This window comes from Rhamphochromis longiceps, linkage group LG2 (assembly GCF_057381845.1).
Source record: "Rhamphochromis longiceps isolate RC_006_pf linkage group LG2, R_longiceps_female_GT1.1, whole genome shotgun sequence".
NCBI classification, from domain to species: domain Eukaryota; kingdom Metazoa; phylum Chordata; class Actinopteri; order Cichliformes; family Cichlidae; genus Rhamphochromis; species Rhamphochromis longiceps.
In genome coordinates this window covers 28,057,487-28,082,999 of record NC_140558.1, presented here as the reverse complement: position 1 = coordinate 28,082,999, position 25,513 = coordinate 28,057,487, and the positions used below count along the sequence as shown (strand labels likewise).

General features: G+C 39.5%; 4 protein-coding genes across 4 annotated transcripts; 1 reads left to right on the top strand and 3 right to left on the bottom strand.

The window, feature by feature from the left end:
- Positions 1-10,789: 10,789 nt before the first annotated feature.
- Positions 10,790-12,782, bottom strand: foxi3b (forkhead box I3b). The gene is made up of 2 exons (XM_085421068.1): positions 12,182-12,782; positions 10,790-12,071 (listed from the first exon to the last, which is right to left on the bottom strand). Exons 1-2 carry the CDS (start codon positions 12,780-12,782, stop codon positions 11,494-11,496), a joined length of 1,179 nt encoding a protein of 392 aa, XP_085277194.1. The 3' UTR covers positions 10,790-11,493.
- Positions 12,783-13,049: 267 nt separating this feature from the next.
- Positions 13,050-14,611, top strand: syce3 (synaptonemal complex central element protein 3). Its single transcript, XM_085421082.1, has 3 exons — positions 13,050-13,709; positions 13,956-14,065; positions 14,203-14,611. The coding sequence occupies exons 2-3, from the start codon at positions 13,957-13,959 to the stop codon at positions 14,385-14,387; spliced, it is 294 nt and encodes a 97-aa protein (XP_085277208.1). The 5' UTR covers positions 13,050-13,709; position 13,956; the 3' UTR covers positions 14,388-14,611.
- A 1,064-nt stretch (positions 14,612-15,675) lies between these two features.
- lcp2b (lymphocyte cytosolic protein 2b) lies at positions 15,676-20,965 on the bottom strand. The gene is made up of 14 exons (XM_085379569.1): positions 20,862-20,965; positions 20,501-20,563; positions 20,303-20,349; positions 20,039-20,101; positions 19,910-19,935; positions 19,776-19,819; positions 18,804-18,993; positions 18,134-18,235; positions 17,962-18,030; positions 17,774-17,927; positions 17,597-17,675; positions 17,277-17,351; positions 16,958-17,107; positions 15,676-16,786 (listed from the first exon to the last, which is right to left on the bottom strand). Exons 1-14 carry the CDS (start codon positions 20,937-20,939, stop codon positions 16,661-16,663), a joined length of 1,266 nt encoding a protein of 421 aa, XP_085235695.1. The 5' UTR covers positions 20,940-20,965; the 3' UTR covers positions 15,676-16,660.
- A 2,244-nt stretch (positions 20,966-23,209) lies between these two features.
- On the bottom strand, positions 23,210-25,447 carry LOC146677351 (protein Wnt-8-like). Its single transcript, XM_085421043.1, has 6 exons — positions 25,185-25,447; positions 25,044-25,077; positions 24,805-24,934; positions 24,193-24,318; positions 23,962-24,104; positions 23,210-23,865 (listed from the first exon to the last, which is right to left on the bottom strand). Exons 1-6 carry the CDS (start codon positions 25,244-25,246, stop codon positions 23,317-23,319), a joined length of 1,044 nt encoding a protein of 347 aa, XP_085277169.1. The 5' UTR covers positions 25,247-25,447; the 3' UTR covers positions 23,210-23,316.
- Between the last annotated feature and the right edge of the window lie 66 nt (positions 25,448-25,513).

Here is a 25,513-nt window from a genome sequence, read left to right as displayed (position 1 = left end):
CAATACATAATTTTTTCTGGTGTCCTAATATGTAAAACCTTAGCTCTGAAAGACACTGTACTTTTGGTTTTACTGTGAATGCATATTTTTCTCTTTATATCTTGAACCACATTGTCTGTACTGTACAGTTGCAATGAGAGCTGCACTTCATACATAGCGGATCTATTAGGAGAGCAGTTGTGTCACTGCTTTCCTTGGGATTTGGAATTCAGCCCAGAAGGGGGGTAAAAAAGAATAATCCAGTGTGAAATAAGATGCTTACTCCCTCGATGTTAACATCTTATTTTCTGTCTTTAGTTGACTTCCACTTGAAATGACTGCAGGGTGTTTTTTAAGCGTCTGTATTGGAAGGCATCTGGACTCTGCACTATAATCCCAAATCGTGTTTTGTTTTTCATTATTCCAGCCAATGGTGTGAAATAATTAGCTTTAGGAAAAGACTAATTGCAGCTTGATATAACATCAGACACCCACCTGAAATATATATATATTTAAATATTATGTCATAGTAACTGGGGCACAGAAGATTTGGATCATTTTATTCTCATGATTTAAAAATATATATACCTATCTGCCCCCAACCATATCCTTATCAAATTAGCATTGATATTCTCTGTGATACAATAATAATATTACAGCATCATCGTTTATTACACTGTAATGGATTTATTGTAACCAGGAGCCACACTCTCGTGCCAGAGCTCCAGTTTGCTCTATTCCATGGGTGAGATGGGGTTCTTATTAAAGCTTTAAAAGTTTTAAAAACAGAAAAAATAAACATTATCTCTATATTAATGGGAACAACCAAAAAGTGTTCCCTTTCTACCAGAACTTCAATTTTATACTTTAGTAGTTCCCTAAGTCATCACACTAACCAACTGTCTGGAAATGTGAAACACTCAAAATCTGAGTTTGCAAGCTTTCACTGACTCAGTCATTTAGTCCCTTCTGTCCTCAATGTTAAACTTCAATCATATGTAGGAATCAGATGGATAATTGTGGAAAAATGTAGAAACTAAAATATTGCTAGGGTGAACTCCAGGACGTGGAAAGGTAGGAGGGACTCTTAAATGGAGAATTTAGCTCCAGGCAAAACTATGCACACACGTTTTAGCCTTGTTATTATAAGGGCTGGGGGATTACCTTTTCTTTTTTCTTCCGTTTTCTTTAAAAAAAAAAAATTGAAACGACCTTGTGCTTTGTGCTTGCTGGGTAAGAATCTGTTGTTGCTGCACACTGGTTTTTGAAACAAAGTATGATATATGACAAATTCTGTGGTTTGCTTTTTTTTTTTTTTTTTTAATCTCTGAACATGGCCAGGCTTGCTGTTAACCCCTATCGACCTCTACTGTCTGTTAACGGTAGCTTCATATGAACCCATTCAGAAATTTTCATAGCTCAACAGCAATTGAACAAACAAACTAAATTCCAGCTGCTCTTCAGCTCTGTTCTTGATCCAAACCACATTTTAACCTTCCTGTTGGCACACGAAAGTTCACTTTTGTGTTTATTAACCCCAACAAAAAGTCGGCCAAAGAGGCAACGTGTCCATGTTTACGTTAAGACAGAACATTGCAACATCCAGTTTTTTACAAATCATCTGAGACCCCCCAGGTGGAGTAGTGTTGAGGCGGTAAAGTGTGCTCCAACCATCTCCACTTCTCTAACTCAATCGCTCTCTGTGTCTTTTACCTCCTCTTGGATATCAGGCATTATTTGGCCAATCGAGTTAAATGTTTTGTGTCCCGTTATTCTGCTCAAAGTGCTCAAAAGTGAATCACGTGTGATGTGTGAACCCATTAACCATTCTGGCAGATCTCATAGGATTTAATGCTGATTCGTGTCATCTCTCAGCTGGGTCAAAGGACCCACCGAAGGTGTTCGATACTTCAAACTGCTGTAGATGGCGGTTATGTCAGCTTATTGTAGCAGGTGGTTGTTTTTCTTACCTTAGACAGCATGCCAGTTCATTGCTGGCTTTAATATTGATCTGTTTAAACCGCTCTGATGTATTTTTCTCTCGCCACCTACCTTTATAAAATCAGCGTACTGACAGTGATAGTGTCTTCTTCTAGGAACACCCCTTCTCCCCGGAGCATGTCCTGTCCCTTTTGCCTTTCTGCTTGAAATTCAGATGAGTCGAGGTGTCAGCAGTGGTTATCGTCTGGACCTGGGTGACATCTCATTCAGTTCTGCAGGGGGGGATGAGGGTGGACAGGGAATTCACCTGCGCTGATGGGGCGATGGTATAAAAAGAAAGAATGAAGGTGTCAATATACTTTTCTTGTGTTCTGTGGTGTATCTAAAATAATTTCATTGTTATTGTTGTTGTTGTGTCTTAAATTAAATAAATAACTGCCCATTCCCATTCCTCTTCAATAATAGATTTAATGTCATCAAAAAGGTTCAACAAGGCTCATTCTGTGACAACGTATTTTCAGGTTCCATAGTGACCCATGCAACACAGCTTTACCTCGAGAAGCATTTGATCAAGGACTAAAAACAAGAGCGCAAACACCAACATAGATTTATTAACAATTGGACTCCTGCAAAAAGCGACCAGTGAACGTAGCAGAAAACGACTTTCACAACATCTGTCGTATTTGCTCCGAGCACAATATAAGCGATGAAAGCGAGTTATTGACAAATGTTGGCAAACACAAAAGCATTCACAATGTTGGTGAAAGACGAACTGCAAAAGTATTCCTCTTTTCCCCTTCCCACTGATACTGTAGTGCCAAAATGTAAATTTCCATTGACTTCTGATTCAGCACAGAAATCTCTCTGCACGCTGCAACTTTCAAAAATACAGTTAAACAGACAAAAACCAAAAAAACCAAAAGAAAAACGGGCAAAGCATCTATACCACGTTTGGACAATTTGTTAAAATAAAATAGAGGTTTACACTGTTTGATTAAACATTTTAGGTGTGTAGCAGGCTCTCGCGGAAATCAGTTTAGTGTAAACTGCTGAAGAATGTGGTATCCACCTTATTATTAGTAAGGTAGCCACCTTGTTTGTTGGAGTGGCTGGTGTCTAAAAAGATCAAAGCTGGCTGCACTGATGTGTAAGGAAGGATTTCCTGCAGCTGTAGGATCAGACTCATCTGCATGGTGCGGTAGACTCATCCACCCACACACACATATATTCACTCATGGATGCACACACACGCACGCGCGCGCACATACTGTTCCTCCTTTTGCCACGGGGATAAGGGCACACCAATTAGTATGCACCAGCTTATTTACCAGAAAAAAAAGCCCAATGGGAACACAAAGGTTCAGAAGGCTATGGCCGTGCATCCTGCCTGGACAAACATGAAAGTTTCACTGCAGCGAGAATAATTATGCAAGCATGAGTTTTTATCAGATTTTCTTGGTAATGGACATTATAAAAACACAAAAACGCTGACATGGCATTCTTTCTTTGAAGAGGTTAAAAAAAACAAGTAAATTCTTCCTCGCTGGTCCTGCCACGTCATATGAGTGATGCATCACTCTAACTGAAATATAAGATTTCCAGGAATCTGGAAAAGGGGAAAGCCTTGTTGTCTCATTGGCTGCACGTTATGTACCTGGTTTTCTTGGAATTCAAGAAATGAAACTCTTTCTGCATTTAGATATGAGCCATAAAGTAGTTTAGTATTAATGATTTGATAAGGTTAATCAGACTGTGTTGGTACAAATTTGAGAGAAAATGCTTCAAGACACCTAAAATATTAATATTTTTTTGTTTGTTTTGTCACATTTTTTGTGAACTTCCACACCAGTGTGATGGAAGATGTATGCATCATATGCACCATACGTGGACGGACATGGATTTGCATTGTGTGTTTATGCTTGCTGATTACTCTTTTGGATGTCAGTGTACTTGTTGTTTAAACAAGGCACTGGCTACCAGTGTGCTGTGCTCCGGAGTCCTTGGTGGACTAGACTGGAAAATATATTCTGTTTTAACAACTGTTGTGCAGATATGAAATGCATTTGTTCCAGCGCTGGGAGCTGCTTGTGCTCCCCGGTGTTTACCTGTGTGGTCACACTTCAGTGGTGTTTGTCTATATATTATTATTATATAGAATTTCTATCCTTTTTTGCTTTTCAGCTGTCTCACCACTTTCCTCTTTCCCGGTGGCACCTTATCAGACACATCCTCTACCCACGCTTGTTAATCCTCCAGGCTCTCTGCTCTCTCTTACCTAATTTTTTTTTAAATCTTTAACCTCAAAACCACTAGAGCCCAGAACAGCCCACCAATTGTCTACTGTTATTTTAATGTTCTAGTGTTACTTATTACTGTGGAAATTCATCATTAAGAAGCTTATGTTTATGTTTTACTGATGTTCAAATCATAAATGTTTTTGTGATCCTTATTGAGAATAGCCATCCAGCCACAGGCTACTGCTACATCAGACAGTCAAAGTCAAATTCTGCATCTGACAAGCACAAACATAATCAATAACACAATAAAAATGGGATATGGGTGACTCTTCTTCACATATAATAAATTATAGCTTTATAGTACTGAGCTAAAGTCTTGAGTCACCCTTCACTTCTTTATATCTTATTGGAAAATGAGATAGGTGCAGGGATTTATTGAAATGAGTAAAAAAACAGTTCTCCAGTCTTCTTGAATGACATTCAAAGCTCTTGTTTGGATGTCGGCTGCTTTTTGTTCTGTTCTCTGTAAAGTTTACATTTGAGCTCTTGGGAGGCCAATCTATGACTGATAGTGTTCCATTGTTTGTTTTTCTATCTCTTCTTACTGAATTTGAAGTGTTCGTTATCATTTTCATGCTAAAGAATGAAACTGTAGCCAATCGCATTCCTTCATCGACCTCCACAAAATGTACCAAGTACCAAAAAAGCAGAGTTGCTGTGAAAAAAAGTGGCCTCTCTATCTTTGCTGCAGACAACACAGTATTAAAATGTGGCAGCTCTACATTAAGAAATAAATATTAAAGAAAACAAAACAAGTTCATCACAGCACATGGAAACACACACTGAACAGTAAGCTTCAAAAGTTCCTACAATGACCACTAGATGGTCTCTTGGTATTTGGGTAAGTCTTACTACACCTGGTCAGGTTGCTACAGAGTCATTCAAACTCACCTATAACTACGATATGAAGCAACGGTACATAATTAAACATGCATACATACCTGAGTGAAAGTGGACCACAGATAGTTTGTATAACAGTGAATGTCCACAGGCTTTGTCGTAAAAGGGTTTTGAAAAAACTGACATTCATTTTTGATTCATAATTAATAGCAATTAATTAAAATATCTAATCAAAGGGGTGCGGTGAAGATCCTTGTTCTTGTCACTGAGGAAGCCACACTCTTATTTTAGTATTTGGTAACTGAAAAAATGTTATACTTAGCATGCTTAAAACTCATCACCATGATTTTAAAGCTTGCTGTAACGTAAAGGAAGTTTACTCCTTGTCAGCTAAAACACCAATAATATATGGAACAGTAGTGAAGTGACACATCTTGAGAACCTAACAGTTTCACTTCAAGAGGGATGAAAAATATCACCCTGTTAGATCTCAAATGAGCTTATAACAAACTGTCAGCCTGCAGGTACAGTCAGTTAATGATTAAAACAAAGCTTTTGTTTTGACAACTTGGGAAAACTGGGGCCAGAGTTTTTTTTAAAAAGAGAGAGACTTGATCTTTGTTTCTGACATAAACCTCAAACTCAAGATTTTGACTTGTTGCTTAGTTTTAAAATGTGAAAAATATTTGCTTGGACTTAAATATTATCAGGAAAACCCCTATCTAACCAGATTGGCGTGGTGAAGAACCTTGTTTTTGTCACTGAATTCAGAGGAGTGTGTCATAACACACGGGCTATGAGGGATGCATCAGTCAGATGTTACTAGGCATGCAACGCCAACAGAACATTTCCTGTTATGCAAACAGTAGAACTGACATGTAATCTGCTATAGGTAACCTTCAGCTGCTGTTAGTAACAGGGTTGCTTCATGCTGAAGGCTTTAGGATTAGACCTGATGCTCTTTACAGTAGAACCACAGAAAAATAAGTGACATTATGTGACCTTATAAAGTTAGATGGGAGTATATCAGAAGGAGAAGAAGCTCAGGTGAAACTGTTATACCTGTCTCTCTCTCATTCACACACCTGTTTCTCCTGACTTTCATTCCTCTTTTCTCAAGTGCATACCGAAACCTCTCCAGGCTCTCTTCCACCTGCTCCCTAATTTCACTACAGATCACAATATTGTCTGCAGACATCCCAGTTCAGTGTCTTGTCCACAAACTCTTCAGCTCACCTTCATCTCTCTTCTGATGTGATATTAAAGGATCCACAATGATCTACCAATAATAATACAAGAAATAGAATAGTTGTCATTACAAAGTTGACTCCCTGGTCACTTTATTATGTACATAATATCTGTTATTAAATTAGTTGATACTAGATGTTTGAGGAGAATCATTAAACTTCTATGAGTTGATATGAAGGTAGCAGTAACTAAAAAAAAGAGTGATTACAAAGAAAGTATTCAGAAGACCATCTCTGAAGACCGTACCAGAGGCCAATCCTGTCAGCTAACAGCCGACAGACGACTGGAAAAATGTTGTCTGGTCTTATGACTCCTGATTTTTGCTGAGATATTTGAGTAGCAGATTCAAAATTTGGCATAAAAATGAAAGCATTGATTCATCCTGCGTTGTATTAATGGTGGTGGTCTAAAGGTGTGTGTATTTTTTTTTAGCATGCTTTGGGCCACTTAGTACTAATTGAGGACTGTTTAAACACTACAGCTTAGCTAAGTATTACTGCCACCACATCTATCCTTTTATGACCACGGTGTACCTGTCGTCAGGTGGCTGCTTCCAGCAGGATGATGCACCATGTCACAAATCTCATATTATCTCATTTCATCAATGGGCTCAAAGGTCTCAACAGTCAGATTTTAATCTCGCAGAGCACCTTTGTGGTAGAGTGGATGTTAAGCTGACAAATCTGAGGAAACTATGTTATGCTACCATGTAAATATGACCATAATATGTGAGGAATGATTTCAGCACCTTGTTAAATCTATGTCACAAAGAATTAAAGTAGGCAAAAAGAGGTCTAATCCCGTACTAGCATGATGCAAATAATTAACAGTTTGGTGAGTATACACAACATAATGAGTATCTGCTAAAACTTTTACAGCAATCCAGCTTATAATTGTCAAAAAACAATTACAATGAAAGTCGATAGTCCTGTCCTCAGGAAACATGGATTCAAAATGATTGATAATGCTTCCAATACACTAGTTCTGATATTAAATTTTTGATTAAAAGGGTTAGACTTACTGACCAAAATACTAATACTGCCATCGCTTAAAAAGACACCTGTGTGGATTTTACTTTTAGATACTTGTTAATTTTATCATTATCACTATCATTAACTAGTCCCATCAGATCAACAGTAAAATGCTCACAAATACTATTGGTCAAAAAAATGGGAATACGGGAAAAAAAGGTTACACAAGTTACATAAGATGCTGTTCCAGTTTCTTAGATTACTTATTTAGCTTAGCTGATTTGAGATGTATGTATACACTTTATCCCACTCGTATTTCTTCATCTCCCTCCCTCTCAGCAAAGCCCTGTTCATATCGCCATGTTTACTGCATGTTGACATGGAAAATATTTTAGGGGGAAATAGGAATGATTCATATATACACACCGTCTCACTCCTTTCTGTGTTTGTCTTCAAACTTCACTTTTCCCCAAATCGTGTATATAAACCATGTTTAACAAGTGCAGATCAGTCACTGCTTTATTCTCTGGACTCTGCGACACAGGGATGCAGTACAGGGAAGGAGCTGCTGAAGATTTACACTTTTTTTAGGGACAACTGAAGGAATTTTCCTATGGACTATGGCTCTTGGACCAACCTGCTGAGACTATTTAGACACCTTAAAGTCTCCTGTTCTTTGTGTCATGAGGATCAGTGGCATTTCATTTGTCAACGGTTAATTTTAAAATGTGAAGAATTTTAAACATAAGAGTACTTCATGGACTTGGATCCTGGGATGTAAGACCTCATACAAAGCCAGCTTTTTGAACTGACCTTTGAAAAGCATTAAAAACTAAAAGAGTGCTGAGTGACTTTCAAAACTCGCGTAAACCGATTTCCCTCCTTTCATCACCTGTGGAGTGTGTGGAGGTGTTTACACATAACAGCAAGCTGGTAATACAGTGCTGTGGCCATGGGTATGATGACATTTCTCCAGGCTTGATGTTCTACCGTTTACTAAACAGCTTTGACAGGACATAACTGTTTTAGTAAATACAGAAGGCGCGTGTGGTGTGTCCTTGTGTGTGTTTTGGGTTGCTTTGGTACCACAGCAGTTAGCTTTCTGTTCAGGTAGCAGTTATTCAAGGTGAACTGGTGCATCTGCTCACTTTGGAGGAATAAACATGAGCTCATTCCTGCCAGACCTTATTCTCTATACAGTGAGGTGTGATTTTCCCCCCACCCCTCACACATTTATAATCAGGAGAGTTCAGACAGGAAAGATCTCTCATGCACATCTGCTCTGGTACAATCGTTCTCTGTCTCAGTTTATAATATAAACACTACACACGGGCCATGCGTTCCGTTAGTTTGACAGGTGTGTGGAAGACAGCCACGAGCCAGGCGGCAGGTGGAGATGAGGATTTATAGATTTTAATCGCATCACTCTATTGAGCAATATTTCCACTGCCTAAGGCAAAGAAGGTTCACAGCTCTGTATGATTAATGGATGCTCTACTGGGTATCCCTGAGACACAGAAAAGCTACTGTGCCTCACAATAGATGCAGATTAGTTGTCAATACAAGTGCTTATTGGCTTAATTTTTCACTTTCACTATCATTTTTATAAGGTAAAGACAGAGATTCAAGCACCTCTTAAAAGTTTTTATTTCAGTAGACACGCAGTTTTGGACTCAGCAACAGATAAAGACAGGTGAGAAGAACTGCCAGGAGGGAAATAAAGCATAATTGGATGTTATATCACGTAAGACGAACCTGGAATTCCAGATTACACGATTTCCAGCCTTGATGTGATAAACAGTTAAGAATTTGCATCGATTTTGTACTGTCTGCCTAAAATGACAGTTTCCTTTGGAGTCTCCGAAACAAAAGTCCTATAATGTTTCTGTTGGCAAAAGTACTCAGGCTTAATCGACTAGGCAAAAAGGACTTTTACCTGCCAGTACAAAGTCTGCACACGATATGGAGTTGGGGGTGGGGGGGTGGGGGGGAATAAACTAATTGGCTGCATGAACCTTTCAATGTGCCAAAGGATTTAGAGATAGAAGTGTGACATGTTGGAACGCATATGCAGCAATACTGACTATACGTTCCTCCTCTTACCTTTATCTCTGACTTCCGTCTCTTTGTCTTTTTCTGAATCTTCATATACTTGGAAATCATATTGCCTCTGAGAAGACTAATTCCCTGAATGAGTTGAAGAGTTTAGGTTTGGCATAAGGGTGGCTATTTTTCAAACAGTTAAATCAGATATCCTAGCAAGTCTGACACAAGTAATAAAACAAGACTTTATGGCCCATCTGAACGCAACTTCTTTAAAATCAGTTATGCAAATTTTGACAGGTTGACCTCGTACACTTTGTCATTTGTGCCAAGATGTTAAATTCCACCTGATCTGTTTCTGAAAGTGTGTCTTTTCCATGTCTTTTCCATCTTCTTCTTCTTGTTCTTCTTGTTTTTGTGTTTAGCGTAAATGAGTGTCATGCTGCCTTTATTTCAGGGTAAATAAAGGCCCGAGGGTGACATTGATCAAAGAGTTTAGATCGTTTTAAATACCAAAAATCAACAAAAGAACAAATTAAAACAACCAAGACGATAGGCATTGCTTTTAATGTTTTTTTATTATTATTATTGTTAGATGGATTTTTCAAATTTTCACAAATCTAGTATACATGTATACTTTAATAAATTCCAAGTGCTTAAATACAAAATGTAAGCTATCTTGTTATATGGCTGTGCTGGTAAGAAATACTTTGTCAAGATATATAAATCCAATTTCTTGGATAGATCTGACTTTACAAAGTTACATTAAAGTTGCAAATTCAGTTTACACAAGTTTTGTAATAAGTACTATTTCTTTATTAGATGTTATATTTTTTTCTCCAAAATGTATACAACACTTAAATATTTACGCATTTTTGTTTTATTTATTGATGTACAAATAAAAAGCTTATTTATTCTTGGCACTTTGATTTAATTCGTTCTCGTTTATTGTTAGGATTGTTCTCATTTGGTATACAGTTTTGACAGTATTAAAATTCATCGGGTAATAACAAATGCAAACTGGATTGAGCTGCTGTGTTCCATTTAGTTGGTAATTCATGCATCAGCATCTTTACAGCTGTTTTACAGTTGGTCCCCTTTCCCCTAATGAAGCTGCTTGCATCCAGTCAGCAGTATGTGTGCACAGATGGTGTGATAGAGAATGACTTTAATGTTTAGAGTAGGGAAGAGGGACAGCATGGGAATGTGGATTTTCACCGTTTAGGAGAATCAGTTAACTATCCATCACACAAAGATCAGGTTACACCGACATGCAGGTTCCACAGTACTGGTCATCGCTTTTCAGACAGGACTATTTTTTTTTGTCACGAAGTGCTTATCATTTTATTTTTGTCTTTTTTTTGGTAAGTGTTTGTGATTGCCTATGGGTAGTTTATTGACTGGGAAAGTGTAATTTATTTATCTTAAAATAAAAAAATGAAAATAAATAAATAATAAGGAAAATGCAGCTGTAACTCAAACCTTTTATTCATATCAAAATGCAACAAATATAGTACACACCATACATTGCAAATCCATTTTACACAATAAAAGTTGTAACGACAAACCAACAGCTCATATGTATAAAATTACACAACACATAAACATATTTACAAACTGCAATTACCGTTAAGACTGTAGGTCAATGAGATGCTTTTGTTTTAGCACTATAAAAAAACATGGCATACATTAACATTTTTACTTGTTTTTTACTTTACAGCAATAACTACAGATGTTTTGTAGACAACAGAATAATTTACCTACTCTAAATATGCTGAGCATTGTAATGGCGATACCATCGGAGAATCATAGATAGCAGTGGAATAGCCTGATGTCAGCACTTCAGATCTAGGATCTGCTAATAATGACTCAGATCAGATAGAAACAAGCTTTAGTTAGAATAAAAGCTGACTGAAGATCTGATAGTGAGTCTGGCTGCGGTTTCAGGGAGTGATAACTATAGTCCGCTGCAGCTGACTAAGCTGTTCCTGTGGGAATTAAAGACTTTTTACGCAGCTTTCACACGCTTTGGTGATCTCAACTGTCTCAGTCAGCGCAAACACACTTTGTGTTTGTGTATTTTCTACAACGGACCCTCTCTTAGAAAAAAAAATAACCAGATGGATTTCCCATCAAGAGTCTCTTCAAACACCTTCTCCCCCATCAACGTCTTATTAAACCTCTGTGCCCTCACGATGATAGATGACACCTGTAGAACTCAGTGTAGGGTAAAAATGACTGTTGGAGCCATTGTACTGATTCAGAATGGGGCTAGTGTAACCTAACGAGGAGTGGCTGGGTGAAGAGGAGAGTGCGGGTGGAGCTGGAACTTGTGGTACCCACTCTGAACCACTGGAGTTGGCCGAATAGGTACTAAAGCTTCCTGGCTGTGTGGGTCTATGTGGCCCATCTAAAGGAACGTTCATCTGCAGCGGCCTGCTCAACCCACTACCTCCCACCTCATTTGTTCCCCCATTGGAGACTCCAGACATTTCAGATAAGAAGCTGCTCAGGCACGGCCCGGGAACTGACAGTGAAGGTGAAGGAATCCTGTCCGTTGCGGGCGACATGTTTAGGCTGGGGTTGCTGGAGTGTTTAGGACTGGCCCTCTCACTGTCACCTGATTCTGGAGGCCCTGAACTGCCATCTCCACTGGACAGAGAATCAGACTTTCTCTTTCTTTTGCGGCGGAAGTTTCCATTGTCGAACATCTTTTCACAGTTTGGGTCAAGTGTCCAGTAGTTGCCCTTACCTAAATTATCAAGGAAGAAAATAAGACTTAGAATGGAAGAGACGTAAATAGATTCCATTAAAGTAATTCAAAGCACAACCATAACTATGCAAAATGCAAAAATTACATACCTGGGTCATCCTCATCTCTTGGCACTTTTTTGAAGCAGTCATTAAGGGACAGGTTGTGTCTGATAGAGTTCTGCCAGCCCGCTTTGCTCTTGTTGTAGAAAGGGAAATTATCAGCGACGTACTGATAAATTTGACTCAGCGTCAGTCTCTTGTCTGGTGCTCCATGGATAGCCATAGCGATGAGAGCAGAGTAGGAGTAAGGGGGGCGTACCAGCTTCATCAAATCTTCTTGTGAAGGGAGGGAGAACCAGCTCAGTTCCCCTCCTGGACCGCCAGCACCAGGTGGACCCAGGTAAGGCCTCTGCATGCCATAGTGCTGAGGAACAAACGGAGGGCCGGGATTACCTGGCGGGCCGGTGGTAGCCAGGTACGGCGATGTGTTGATCCCAGAGCTGTTAAACCATAGGTAAGGGTTTGAGGAGGAGCTGGTGTAGTCACTTATCTCATAGGTGGTAGGAGTAGTGCGCTGAGGACTTGGCAGTGAAGGAGGAGGGTAGTAACAGTCGCCGTACATGCTGAGTTCAGGGGGCTCCTGGCCGAGGCTCGGAAACTGCGGGCCACATCGAGGAGGAGACTGACTCTGGGCCTCAAATGAAGACATTGTCAAGTTTCTTCTCACTTCTCTGTCTCTTCTTAATTCTTTGCCTTTGATGGGTTTTCTTCTCAAGACTTCTCAGACTCTTTCTCTCCACTCCAAAAGTCCTGCTCTTTCTCTTTACTCTTGTCTTTGTCCTTGCTTGTATGTCAAGATGTCACCTGGCACACTTTTATCTTTTCCTCTGGAAACGCCCCCCTCTATTTTGATTGGCTGTTTTTTCAGGTGAGCTCATTTTTTTTCCTGTTGTCAGCTAGTTGACTACTTGAGTGGAAAAATAATTTTCCATTCATGGTGTTTGTCCACCATTTGTCATATTTTTTGGATATTACAAGGATACTATTAAGTTTAACCTATGGCAGACAATTTTGTTAACACCCTGGTTTATGATTTCTTTTTAATCTTTACAAACATTTCATGTCAAACATATAAAAGTAGACTACTTGAGTAAACGATCTGATTCAAAAATCCTTAAGAAATAGCCTTAAGGAAACAGTATATTGTTCATGAACAAAACAATATATTACATCAATATATATATTGTTACACAACAAACAGGAAAAGTACTCACTTAATACTTGCCTCCAGCAGTAATGAGGAAAATGGACTGTAAGCAGATTCAGTTTATATAACTCTAGGGGGACGAGATTACCTCCTTGAAATAATATAGGCTTCCATTGCTGAATCCAAATGACCATTTATGATAATATAAAGAATACAGTCACCTACACTCTATTCGCATGATAGCAGGTTTTGTTACAATAGGTTTATTCAATTCATGTGTTAAAATAGTGCATTACTGTGTAGGATATTAAAACCTCATCACAGTTCAAAGTGAGCGTTTGTGACATGACAATGCGCATGCTTATTTTTTGCTTTCTTACATTAGCGCGAGACCCTTATTTTCCAAAGCAGCCGACAAACTTTCCTAAGGTAAGTTTATAAGTTTTGAACATTACCTTCAGACCCCGGCGAGAAAACTCAAGTTTACTAGCCTGCCTCGACAAATGTTACAACATCTTAGTTTTAGAAGTCTACTTTGCTAACTTTTTTTCTGCCCTAACATCACTTTGCTAACAGTAACAGGCTCGTTCCTAGCGTTAGCTAACGTTAGCTATTTTCATGCGGAGGTGTTTGTAAAGGGAGACGTGATAAAATAAATAATACGTGTGCAATCAGGATGGCCGATTCGTCCACTCGCTCCGAGCTTCCACGCATCAGCGACGACGACATGCTGGCGATGAACAAGGAATTGGAGAGGATGATTGAAGACGTTGAGAGTATGTCAGGTATGGGACGTTAACGGTATTGTGGCATATTTAGAGAGGTCAATATGAGCTCAGATAGCTTGGGCGTGAAGCTTAGGTAACTAAAATAAATGTCTGAAACATGCGATGTCACTCTCTTCTTATCTGTCTGCCCGCAGCGCACCTGACCTGGATGGCCTATGATATGGTGGCGTTGCGGACTAGTCCGGAGCTGGGAGTCTCTATGCAAAAGCTGAAGGAAGCTTATCTCAAATGTAGAGCTGCTGTTTGCGGAGACCCTGACCAGGAGTCACAGATTGACAAATCTGCTGAGACTGCTGTCACAACACTTTCTCAGATGTGATGCTTATAAGAGTTTTGAGTTCACAAGTAGGCACTAGAATTAACAAGTTTTAACTTTTAAATGTTAACATTGAAATCCCAGCGGATCTGTTTGTTTTTGGTAGCTGGAGGTGGGCATTCATGCCTTGTTTAGTTCTGACTACTTGCACTAAAACAGTATTTTGATGGTTAATTATTCATTTGAATGGACTGTAATGTTTGTTTTCTCACTATTAAACTGCCCTGGTCTGTGTAATTTTTTTAGAAAGATTTTTTAAGTAAATTAATTAAATAAATTAATAAAAATTGAAATAAAAATGTGTTCTGTCATTTTTTTCTTTGTTTTTTGGAGCCCTACCCTAAATGTAAACAGTAAAATATGTGTTTTAGTTTTACTGTTATGGATGACTTTTAGCTGAAATACAACATTGCCATTCATGATTGTCTGTCACATTTGATTTACCTTGTGTATGCTGATAGGTGACTGACTGTTTTTTGTGTGTATGAACTTCATTTTCAGATGGAGAACACAAAGAAGGTTGAAGAAGAAGCTACCTCTAACACCTGCATTGACCTGGTGAACATAATGAGAGAGCTAGATTCCCTTTCAAGCGCCTTGGATCGTCTGGCACGTATGTTTGACTCCCTTACTTGGTACTTCAAAAATGTCAGAAAACAATCATTTTTGCCACTAACGTGAAGTTGCTGATCAATTTGCAAATATGCAAAGCAGATGATGAAACTCCTCTCCCAGATGTGAAATGTGATAACTACAAGGGCATTATGGGCTGGCTCAGCCTTGCTTGTCGGTGTCAGTGGTGCAGATCTGCGTGATACTACATGATGTCTGTCAAACTGTGCTCTGCTGATTGGTAGATAGGAGTAACTGAAGGGTTTTACACGTGGTTGTCCATCAAGCTCTTTGATGTGAGGCATGCAGCTACCTTTTTTTTTTTTTTTTTGCCACGGGGGACAGCTTTGTGCAACAACTGTCAGATCAGTGTGATTTCTTATCTGCTCACTTAAATATCTAAAAGCCTGGACCCAAATATATATATCTATATATATATAGATATATATATATATATGTTTAATCTAAAATTATGTTTTGATATAGTACATTTTTGCAATGAATTAAGTTATCCCCAACAACAAATCATACGAGGTGTACTCAAGTTAATGTAAAAGTGTTTTAGGTATAATATTTTTGGACGCTTAAGTGGAAAACATTATTTCACTTCTAAATAAATGCAAAGGCTCGATTAATGTTCATTATATATTTCTTTAATTGTAAAATAGTCACACCAATAGTTGTTATCTTTTTACCAAGCTTATTGTTGATGGTCTTGTAGCCCATAACAGCCTTGTACAAATCTACAGTGTTGTCCCTGATGTCCTCTGACAGTTCTTTGGTCTCTATTTTGGTGGAAGAAATTAATTCTGTAGACAGGTGTGCTTAATATACATAATGAGTTGAGCTCAGGAGTATCTATAATTGTTTGACTGATTAAGTGTCACATGGGGACAACCTGAGTTCTGGCTGATTGTATGGGATCAAATACATATCTCACTCAGTTTTTGGTCTATATCTTTTGACTTATTTGAGCTGCCCTGCTAAGTCCTGATGTACTAAATAAAGGACAAATGTGTCCATCAGCACATCTCTCAGATTCAACTAATTTGGCTTGCATTACATTGCTATGTAAATCTAGGACACAAAAACATATGTTGTTGTCAGTCACACTGAATTAGTAGTGCTGTTTGAAATAGCAAGACTAACGAGAAAGCAACCTAATATGTCAGTACATGTTTTGTGTTTCGGTTTTAAATTCAGACTGTGTGGTTTTAAAGTGTAATAATATTTGATAGATCTGACACAGCTGTGAAACAAGATATTTGCTTTCTGCCGGCAGTGCGAACCAATCAGAGACAATGTGATCTGATCGTTTGTGTTGGCCACCCTGACAAGTTGGCGTCTCTAAAAATCCAAGAGGCAGTTAAGCAGCAGTCCTCAGAGGTGTGAATAAAGGAGGTAATGCTGTGCTCCTTTGTGAACAAACCATGACCCATGTAAGAAAAAAAAATCTCTCTTTGTGTTTACTAAAAATACAAGTGAGAGCAGCACAAAGATGAATTGCATAACAATGACCTTTGAGAGTGAAAATTGTGACATTTGCTTTACATGTTCTTAAAAAGATTTTGAATAGGCCACGCATGTATGCATGCACACAGATTAGCATATATGAGCACAGAGAAAGGTGCGAACACGCACATTAAAACTGTTGTCAGTGCTGGTCAATGTCCCGTAGGGTGCAGCAGACAACTCTGGGGGTGCTCTTCATGACTCTGGTCTGTGGCATCAATGAGCTGCAGCGGGGTGTGTGTGTGATGGTTAATCAGCTCCTTCACCCCAGGGAAACTCTGAAGCACAAAAAGCACACACAAAAAATGACGGGGACCTAATGATGCAGTGCAGCACAACTTAGCATCACACATTCCCCGAGGCGTGCCGCAAGATGTGAATAGTTTACTTTAAGCGAGCATGTTGATTTTTTTTTTTGTAACATTACGCTGTCATTGCTTCCAGTTTACCTTGGTGTTTTTGAGGCCACTGCCGAGAGTGTAGCCATTGCCTTGGTGACGGATCTTAATGTTGTAAACCTTGTCTTGATACAGCAGCATCAGGGTGAAGGGGTGCTCGACTGAGCCGTTAGAGCTGTCCCTCACCACAAAGGCACCATCCTTAAAGATACATACATGTAAATACACAAACCCATACATTCACATTATGCATCCAGTAACATTTCAGATGTGTGTGTGTGTGTGTGTGTGTGTGTGTGTGTGTGTGTGTGTGTGTGTGTGTGTGTGTGTTTTTCTGTCTGCTTTAGAATGAGAAGGTGCAACATCTGACCTTGTTGACCTCCCGAAGAGCAGCCTCAGCTTGGTGTCTTGTCAACTTTCCTCCATACCAACTCGAATCCAAGCCCTGAGCGCACCATGATAGAACAGTCAGTGTAAGTGTAGCGCTATCACAGACAGTTCCAGTTAGACTAGTTAATAAAAGGCAGTGTATAAGATATAAGCATCTCTGTTGTTCTTTCTCTTTGTACAGCATTGTGATCTGCTGTTTCCTTTCTGAAAGTGCTCATGATCTATAAATAAAACCTTAATTGGACCATTGGGTTTTCTCACATTTGTATAAATAACTTAACGCACTTTTTTTTTTAATACCTTTTTTAGTCTTGGTGTCGAATTGTATTCTTCTGTAGATTGTGTCACTCCTGAAGGTTCTGGAATTAATTTACTTGGCCTGAAAGAGGAGAGATTCAACACACACAATTATTAAATAGTTGCATTGAATTAAAGTGAACGTCTTTTTATGCTCATAAATTGTTCAGGCTGTTCTACCTATTGGACACATCAGTAGGCACAGGCACCTTTGGATGATGAGGTTTGCTGATAGTATCTTTTACAGCACTGCCCTCTTGTGGACATTGTTGATGGTGTGAAATAGAAATGATAAACATTGTAACAACAGTGTAACACTTTTGTAGGACACCTGCTATAACTATTCCAGCATGTTGTAGGTTGCATACTTATTTTTGGAATGTCTTTTTGGGATGATCCAGGCTTCTTGCTCCGGTCTAAGTGCACACTTGCAGGAACTTATAAATAAAAAAAAAAAAAGGAAATCTTTCAATGAAATGGGCGTACAACACTCATCATAACTGGTAAATTCAGCTTTTTGATTCAACACATTTTTGTTACCTGCTGGTTTTAACGGTCTTTGGAGGATGTGATCCCCCCTTGGGGTTGATGGCAGTGGAGGTTTGAAGGTTCTTTGAGAGAATGGTGGATCAGGAAGAGGTTCTGTGCACATGTTATCATACATTCAGGACACATTAATGCCAGTTCTGGTTTCAAAGCATACTAGGTAAAGGAGGAGCAGGAGAATTAGCTACTTCCAAAAAATATAATAAATAAATAGTCAAACCTTAGAAGAAATTGTACAGTGTAGGTAGGCATAACATGCTGCATAAAATTCTCATCACAGAAACCTGTAGCAGAGCTACATTTTCAGTGCTACAGCCTCAAAAAAAGCTGCATAATAATGTTAGCAAACCGCAAATTTGAAGTCATTCCTCTTTTTACCAGTGAGTCACACTAGTCAAAGCAAATGTCACTGATTGGTGCCACAGTCTTGAGTCAGCCTGGGGGTAAAGTGTCTATTTTGTTTGGCTTGAAATTAGTCTTTGTTTTTGTCAGTCTTGTCTCAGACTAATCTCTGAGCAAAAATAGGGCTGCTCTACCCATACAGACAGGTCTAATATAGTCTAGTATCTCTGTGAAAGTGTCCCCAATTCATATAGGCACTGAGATGCTTACATATATAACTGCATTTCTTTATACAGTATTATTCTGAATTGCTCTCCTTTACCTCTTTGACAGTCTGGAGGTTTTGGCCCTCGGGGGGGTCTTGGAGGCTTCGCTAGGTCTCCAGCAGCAGGCTGCTTGTACTTTGCTTCACTTGTCTTGTCCTGTCCTGGTTGTTGCTCAACTACACTGCAGTTGTAATTCTCTGCTTCGTGTTCTGGACCCTCATAGATTGGATCATCGCTCTCATTGTCCTTACCGCAGCCCGGACATGTGATACAAGCAGAGCGCATGAGTGCAACTCATGACAAAAGCAACTTTTTAAAAAAATTTCACATGACGTATTAGGTGCGTAATTAAGCTGTTAGGTGCATACGTACAATTGCTTGTTAAAACAAATATCAACTTGGTAATCACGTTTACGGCAGTGCATTTAGGCATGCAAACATCTTGAAAGCCACCTGCTGAATGTGGCATGATTGTTATCGCCTTGTCTGAATATTTCAGAAACTGATGAACCCTTGGGTTTTTCCCTCACATAGATAAAGGATTTACAGAAAATGGTCAGAAAAAGAGAAAATATGCAGTAAGTGGAATGTCCGAGTTCAAAATGGTAACTAACTCAGCAGTAATTCGATACAACCAAGTTATGCAAAAGAGCATCCCTGAACACACAACACATTGAAGCAGATGGGCTGCAGGAGAAGAAGACGACTCCTGTCAACTAAGAACAGGAAACTGAGGCAACAGTTCACACATGGTCATCAAAGTCAGGCAGTAGAAGATTTGAAAAACATCTAGTCGAGTTTGGCTGCTGCACCACGTCACAAAGCTCAGATCCTCTCAAACTCAACGATTAGAATCAGAACCAACAACTGCAAAATGCCATCGTGTAAACATGGACTAAAATCTCTGAGGAATGTTTCCAGCACTTTGATGCACTCTGTGCCACAAATATTAAGTGATTCTGAAAGCAAAAGGGGGTCCAACAAGCAAGCAAGGGGTGCCTAATGAAGTGGCTAGTGTATTTACTTACGAACTCATCAGATTCCCAAACGTCTACTTCTTGTACAAATACTGTAGTGAAATAAATTGTAAAAAGAGGACAGTGAAGCCTTACGAAAGATGGTAGCACAATGTTACAGACACGGTTAAACTGACCTTTATCTTGTTTCGGATACTTCAGCGGTTTTGATCTGGACAAAAAAATAAAACAGACAGGTTTTTTTTTATGTTCGGTGAGCAACTGTTTTAGAGTCAGCTGAAGATATAAATAGTGTATGTAGTTTACGCTCTTACTTGTGACTAGTAGCCTTCTTGCGCTCTTCTTTGTTGATTTCAGTTTGTATCTTAGTAATTACTCTATAAAGGTGCAGCACAGAGACAAGTAAAATATTATCAAAGATGGTAAGTATCATTATATTATTTATTAATTTAGGGTCCAAAATACTTAATACAAAAAAACATGCAACCAATCAATATAATGAACCTTTTCATGTTTTCAGAGATATTAATTGTTGGGTAATTTGTCAGTGTAAGAAATACACTTTCAGTTAGACTCACGGGACAAAGAGGCAGGGGAACACTTGCAGATCACACTCTGTCATATTCTACATGACATGGATTTGGAGATCATGAAAGTCAGATTTATTGTGATTTCAGAATAATAAAAAAAGAAATGTTACACACACACACACACACACACACACACACACACACACACACACACACACACACACACACACACACACACACGCTTACCATAAACTGTGCTCCATCTATGCTGCTCTTTGTCACTACTCTGTCACAGCCTGGCAGTTTAAGCTGAGAGGAGAGTGAAGCTTTGAGCACATTTAAACCATGCAAGTTTTCTTGTTTGTTTGTTGTTTCCTTAAATTAGCGTGAAATGCTACTTTTTAGATAAGGTGTTGCCAACTAAAACAAGGCATGAATGAAAAAGCAGGAAATATATCTTTTTCTTGGTTAAAAAGTGAGCTTTTGTTTTTGCAAATTATGCAGTCGCGCTTATCAGATGTTCATAAATAATGTTAATCAAGAGACTACAGTACTTGGAAGGTATAAACATCTCTACTTTCACCTTCAAACTAGTTTTAATACTCACCTTCCGCATGTAGTCCGCTAGAGTTTGGGCATTCCATCCCATCACCTCTGCTTTTGAGGGAACGTTAGAAAAATTCATTCTTGTCTGTTGTGAATGATAACTTACACTTGATAACACAGTGACTTTACTTGCCAGCCATCATCTTACTCATCACTGTGAAATGATCGGTCTAAAATTACCCCTGCTTAAGCACACTTTAAGAATGCGTGTGTTTTTTTTTTTTATACTCTCTCACCTATTGTGTAAGAGAGTAAAAGGCTTCTGTGGTCAGAAAGCTATGAATAGAGCATGCATGCACTGCAAATGGTCGATCTGTAAACACAGAGGCTGTTGATTTCATTTCTAACACATGGTTAAGTCTGCTCAAAGTTGATTGTCAATTTTTAATGGACAGCAGACTTGCAAACTGAAATGCAAACCCGGGATAAATAGTGATGCTTGGATTGTAGATGTTATGTCTCACATTGTGAGTTAGGGTTTTATATATATATATATGTATATATATATATATATATATATATATATATATATATATATATATATATATATACACACACACATACACACACACACACACACACACACACACACACACACTTTTATTACCATTCTACCTTTTAGTCTTATTGTTGGTTGTGTTCGGTCTTTTTTCCCACCTGCAGCTTGTGTGAGACCTCTTGGTATCTCACACCCTGGTGATAGAGGAGGGCAGCAATGAGAAGGGGTGATCAATCACGCTCTGACCCCCCTGAGCCACTCTGGGAGAATACACAAGTTCCCCTGGGGGGTCCTTGTGGCAGAACCCCCTACCTCTGTTTTCTTCTTTTATCCTGAATTGGAAACATACCCCTGTGACATGTAACTGCCACCAAATGTGGTATAAATAATAAAAAGTGATGGGTCAATGTAAGTTCTTCCTTAAAAAAAATATTCCTTTACTGAGTCTAAAATGTTTGAAATGCTAAAATCATAAAACTCCTGAAAGATAAATAAATGCAGTTTAGTGGGTGAAAAAAATGTCAAATGCAGGGTCTGCTCAGGGGCATCTCACTTGTAGAGTAAATCCAAGCACAGCTGAGCATCATATGGGAACAATATGGCACCAGTAATGTATTCACTGGAGAGTAGAGATAAAGCGTGAGGGCCTCCAGTGGGGCAAAACCTTCATTAACGCACAGCAGGACAGCATGGGAAATACGGGACATCCCTAGAGGGGAAACAGACAAATGGGAAGTGTGGGAGGGAGCGTTTCAGGTCGGTGAGAGTGTTATTTGTTTGCTTCTGCAGCCAGGAATTTAACTTGATGTTATGCTTCTTTGATCCTTGGTTGTGTTAGAACCCAATTTTGTCCCCAAACAGTACATACGCTAACAGTAGTCTGTTTATTTGTAGAGTTGTGTAACTATTTGCCACAGTGTTTGTGTTTAGATTTAATATGACATGCCTAATTTCACATTGCAAACATGGTTGAAAACTGAAAAAGTGGAATGCATTCGCTGTTTTGCCCCAGGTCTCGGGGCTTTATGATGTAGAGACACCAGATAGTCTGATAATTCATATCAGAATTTCTCACTTATCTCTGTGTTTTTATTGGTGCAACAGTAACTGTTCTGTAAAGATAGTGAAACAGACCTGTCACCAGACCCATAACTGTTAACATTCCCTCCCCCTACGCCTTCCCCTCCAGCCATGGGCCCCCTGAAGAAGGTAATATCCATGCCATCAGTCATTTAGTGGAATCAGCGGCAGATTTATGACACATCCAGCTGAGAGGCAAGGTTTTGGAGATACAGGGGGTACAGGAGAGAAAAACTGACATGCCAGCAGAGATAGATCTAATACTAATACCTAATTACTTGCAGATGATAAGATTAGAAATCATCTTGCTTTTCAGGGGAAAAAAGTGAGTCATGCTTTTATATAAGTGTCTGATTGCATATACAAGATTCATGTAACAGCGAATAAACACCAGGCTTTAGCTTTAATGTGTTGAGACACATTTGCATTCCATTTGGAATGTGACAAAGACTAGCGTGGGCAATGGTGTCGCCGATTACCAACCAAACACTGTAACTTGAATGGTGGAAGCGCTTCCCTAATTTGTCTTTCAAAGGCTCTTTGCTCTTTGAATAAAAATCAATCCACATTGACATCAAAGTGGTGGCGGATAAACGCTGGATCGACACCTCGGTGTGGCGTAAACTGCACGATGTTATCCCTGTAATCCCCCTTTTAAAATGCATGCAGTTGATTCTTATTATGTGCGTGCGCGGTGTCAGAAACTGTGGTGGCCCTCTTCTAGAGAAAAACTGAAATTGTAGATACAAATATTTAGAAGGTTTTTTTTTTTACATTTTTATTTTAATTACAGCATTCTTAATAAATAGACACTAGGATATCATACACGAAAGAGGGGGGAAAGTGCAAACAGACAAATCCATAAACGCAGTCGTTTTCATTTGGGTCCACGATCTCTTCGTTTTCCATCCCCACCGTCCTTCCTGCCGCACACGTGTTTGACTGTAACGTGGGCGCAGTCCTCGCAGTGCACCTTACAGCACCAGTGGAATTTGCAGTTACAGCTACTCATCACCTCCGTGCGCTTTTCTTCCACTCCCAGGCCGCATTCGTGACACAGCCTGCGGCAGCTCCTTCTTTCCCCTTGCGTCAAGCCCTGTCCGTGCAGCAGACACTCCCTGCCCTCCGTGCCGTGCGCCCCCAAGCTGGCGTTCTTCCTGCAGTAGTCTGGAGAGTCCTGTAGGTAGATGAGCTCTGACTGTGCGATGCTGCCGAGCGCGTCCATGATGGCACCTTGGATATCCGCGCTGTTACCGGCGTTCATGCGCTTTTGGTCGATGTCCAGCTTTTCAGCGTGAATGTACTTGATCCTCAAGTAATTGCCCACGGCTCTGAAATCGGACAGCTGTGTCCAGCAGGTTTTGACACTGCAGCTCTCAGACATTCCGTGGCATCTGCAGATACGCGTCATTGTGTCTTTCACGGCCTGTTGGAAACAAGGTTCTGTTAACGGCTGCTGATGCCTTAGCGCTGAGTGATGAAGGGTTAGTAAAGAAGTGCGTGTCGTTTGAAAACAACTCACCAATCGGCCAGCCGCGTTGTTGTGGAGGTTGACAGCAGCCCTAGAGTCCTGACCCGTCTCTTCCGCATCCACGTACTCTTTGGAAATCCTCTCTCCAAACTCCACGTTAGCACTGCAGCCACCCCACAACCATCCGCGACCGCCTGCACGACACAGTTTTGAATACTTAAAGATCATTAATTAAGAACTTGCATGTTGACAAATGGCGCTGTAACTCGTACGTTGACTCACCAAGCTTTCCGTTCTTTGAACCATCGCAGCCACAGTTTTCGAGTTCGCCAAGACTGCAGTTCCTGGTCAGAGTGTACATGACCCCTGCTGAACTGATAGCATGAACGAAAGCCGTTTCTCTGGTGGCTGAATGAGAGGAAACATACAAGGTCTACTGCCACAGCCTCTTATAGGAGAATACATAACCAGCATTGACTAATAACGTGTAGAATGTTGCATTGTTTTTATTATAACTCTGTGATAATCAAGGCCACACTACAAAGGTACAAAGAAAAATAAAGTGGTATAAAGGTCAACATGTCCAAAGGTCACCAACTAAATCAGCATCAAAAACATGAAAAATAGATCCACATCCATGGGTGTGCGTGTGCATATTCAAGCACGGGTAAAAGAGTATTTTAAAGGCAGGTCTGGCCAGGGGCGTAGCAGAGATTGCAACAAGTCTAACAATAGTTCTGTAAAGATATTTTAATTGATTTAATTGCTTTAATTAACACATAAAAAGCATAGAAACACTGGAAATTACTTTTTGCCAGGAAAATCTGGGAAAACCAATCATTTGGTTGGAAATGCCGAATAAAACTTGAGGCTCAATAGAGAAACAATAACTACCTCGTTTCAGTCCTTTAAGCTGGGTTGCGCTGTCGGGGCAGTTCCATCTATCCCAGGCAAACTGGCGTTTGCACTCCTGGACGCCAGTCTGTGTGCCCACCTGCACGCTCTTTGCGTAGGTGAGATAGTCCTGCAGAAGAGGCAGTGACAGTCTGTCCTTTATTTTGTTTTTATTACATTTGAAATGTGGAAAAAAATGTTGCCACAATAAAAGCAATCAAATATATATGTATATATACCTTTGACCCCGTCATCAGAAAATTGCTTGCGACCCTGAGAACAATAATAATAATGATAATAATAATAATAAAAGTCATATAATTCTGTCTTCTGTTCACTTATTTTAAAGCATGCATGCAACTAGTGTATACATGTCTTACCAAGCGTATCCAGGATTGATTCTACACGAAACAAACAGCAGCCAAAAAATTGATTGCGCCATCTTCACCTATCCCGTTGTCGTTATCCTGCTTATAGAGATGTAGGTATTTTGACCCCGTGTGCTGCAGCTTTGTCCTTTACTTGACTGAGGACCAAATAAGTCTTCTTCTTTGTCTTGAGACCCGAGAAAGCTGATTGGGTGACTGGTTCAGGAGACGCCTATTCGCACTTCAAAGGTTGGCATTAGGAAGTAATTTATTTACCTACCAAAGACTGTATGACACCAAGGCACCCGCATATAAGACTAAAAGACTCAGAATTTTACCAC

Excerpts from the sequence above, each read along its gene's own strand:
- LOC146677351 (XM_085421043.1), bottom strand. The coding sequence starts at position 25,246 with ATGGCGCAATCAATTTTTTGGCTGCTGTTTGTTTCGTGTAGAATCAAT. Across the intron at positions 24,935-25,043 it reads TTCTGATGACGGGGTCAAAG|GACTATCTCACCTACGCAAA; the intron begins GTATATATACAT and ends CCTCTTCTGCAG. Across the intron at positions 23,866-23,961 it reads ACAACGCGGCTGGCCGATTG|GCCGTGAAAGACACAATGAC; the intron begins GTGAGTTGTTTT and ends TGTTTCCAACAG.
- syce3 (XM_085421082.1), top strand. The coding sequence starts at position 13,957 with ATGGCCGATTCGTCCACTCGCTCCGAGCTTCCACGCATCAGCGACGAC. Across the intron at positions 14,066-14,202 it reads AGACGTTGAGAGTATGTCAG|CGCACCTGACCTGGATGGCC; the intron begins GTATGGGACGTT and ends GTCTGCCCGCAG.
- foxi3b (XM_085421068.1), bottom strand. The coding sequence starts at position 12,782 with ATGTCTTCATTTGAGGCCCAGAGTCAGTCTCCTCCTCGATGTGGCCCG. Across the intron at positions 12,072-12,181 it reads AAGAGATGAGGATGACCCAG|GTAAGGGCAACTACTGGACA; the intron begins GTATGTAATTTT and ends TTGATAATTTAG.
- lcp2b (XM_085379569.1), bottom strand. The coding sequence starts at position 20,939 with ATGAATTTTTCTAACGTTCCCTCAAAAGCAGAGGTGATGGGATGGAAT. Across the intron at positions 17,928-17,961 it reads AAAAGACATTCCAAAAATAA|CAGGTGTCCTACAAAAGTGT; the intron begins GTATGCAACCTA and ends GAATAGTTATAG. Across the intron at positions 17,676-17,773 it reads CCTACTGATGTGTCCAATAG|GCCAAGTAAATTAATTCCAG; the intron begins GTAGAACAGCCT and ends CTCCTCTTTCAG.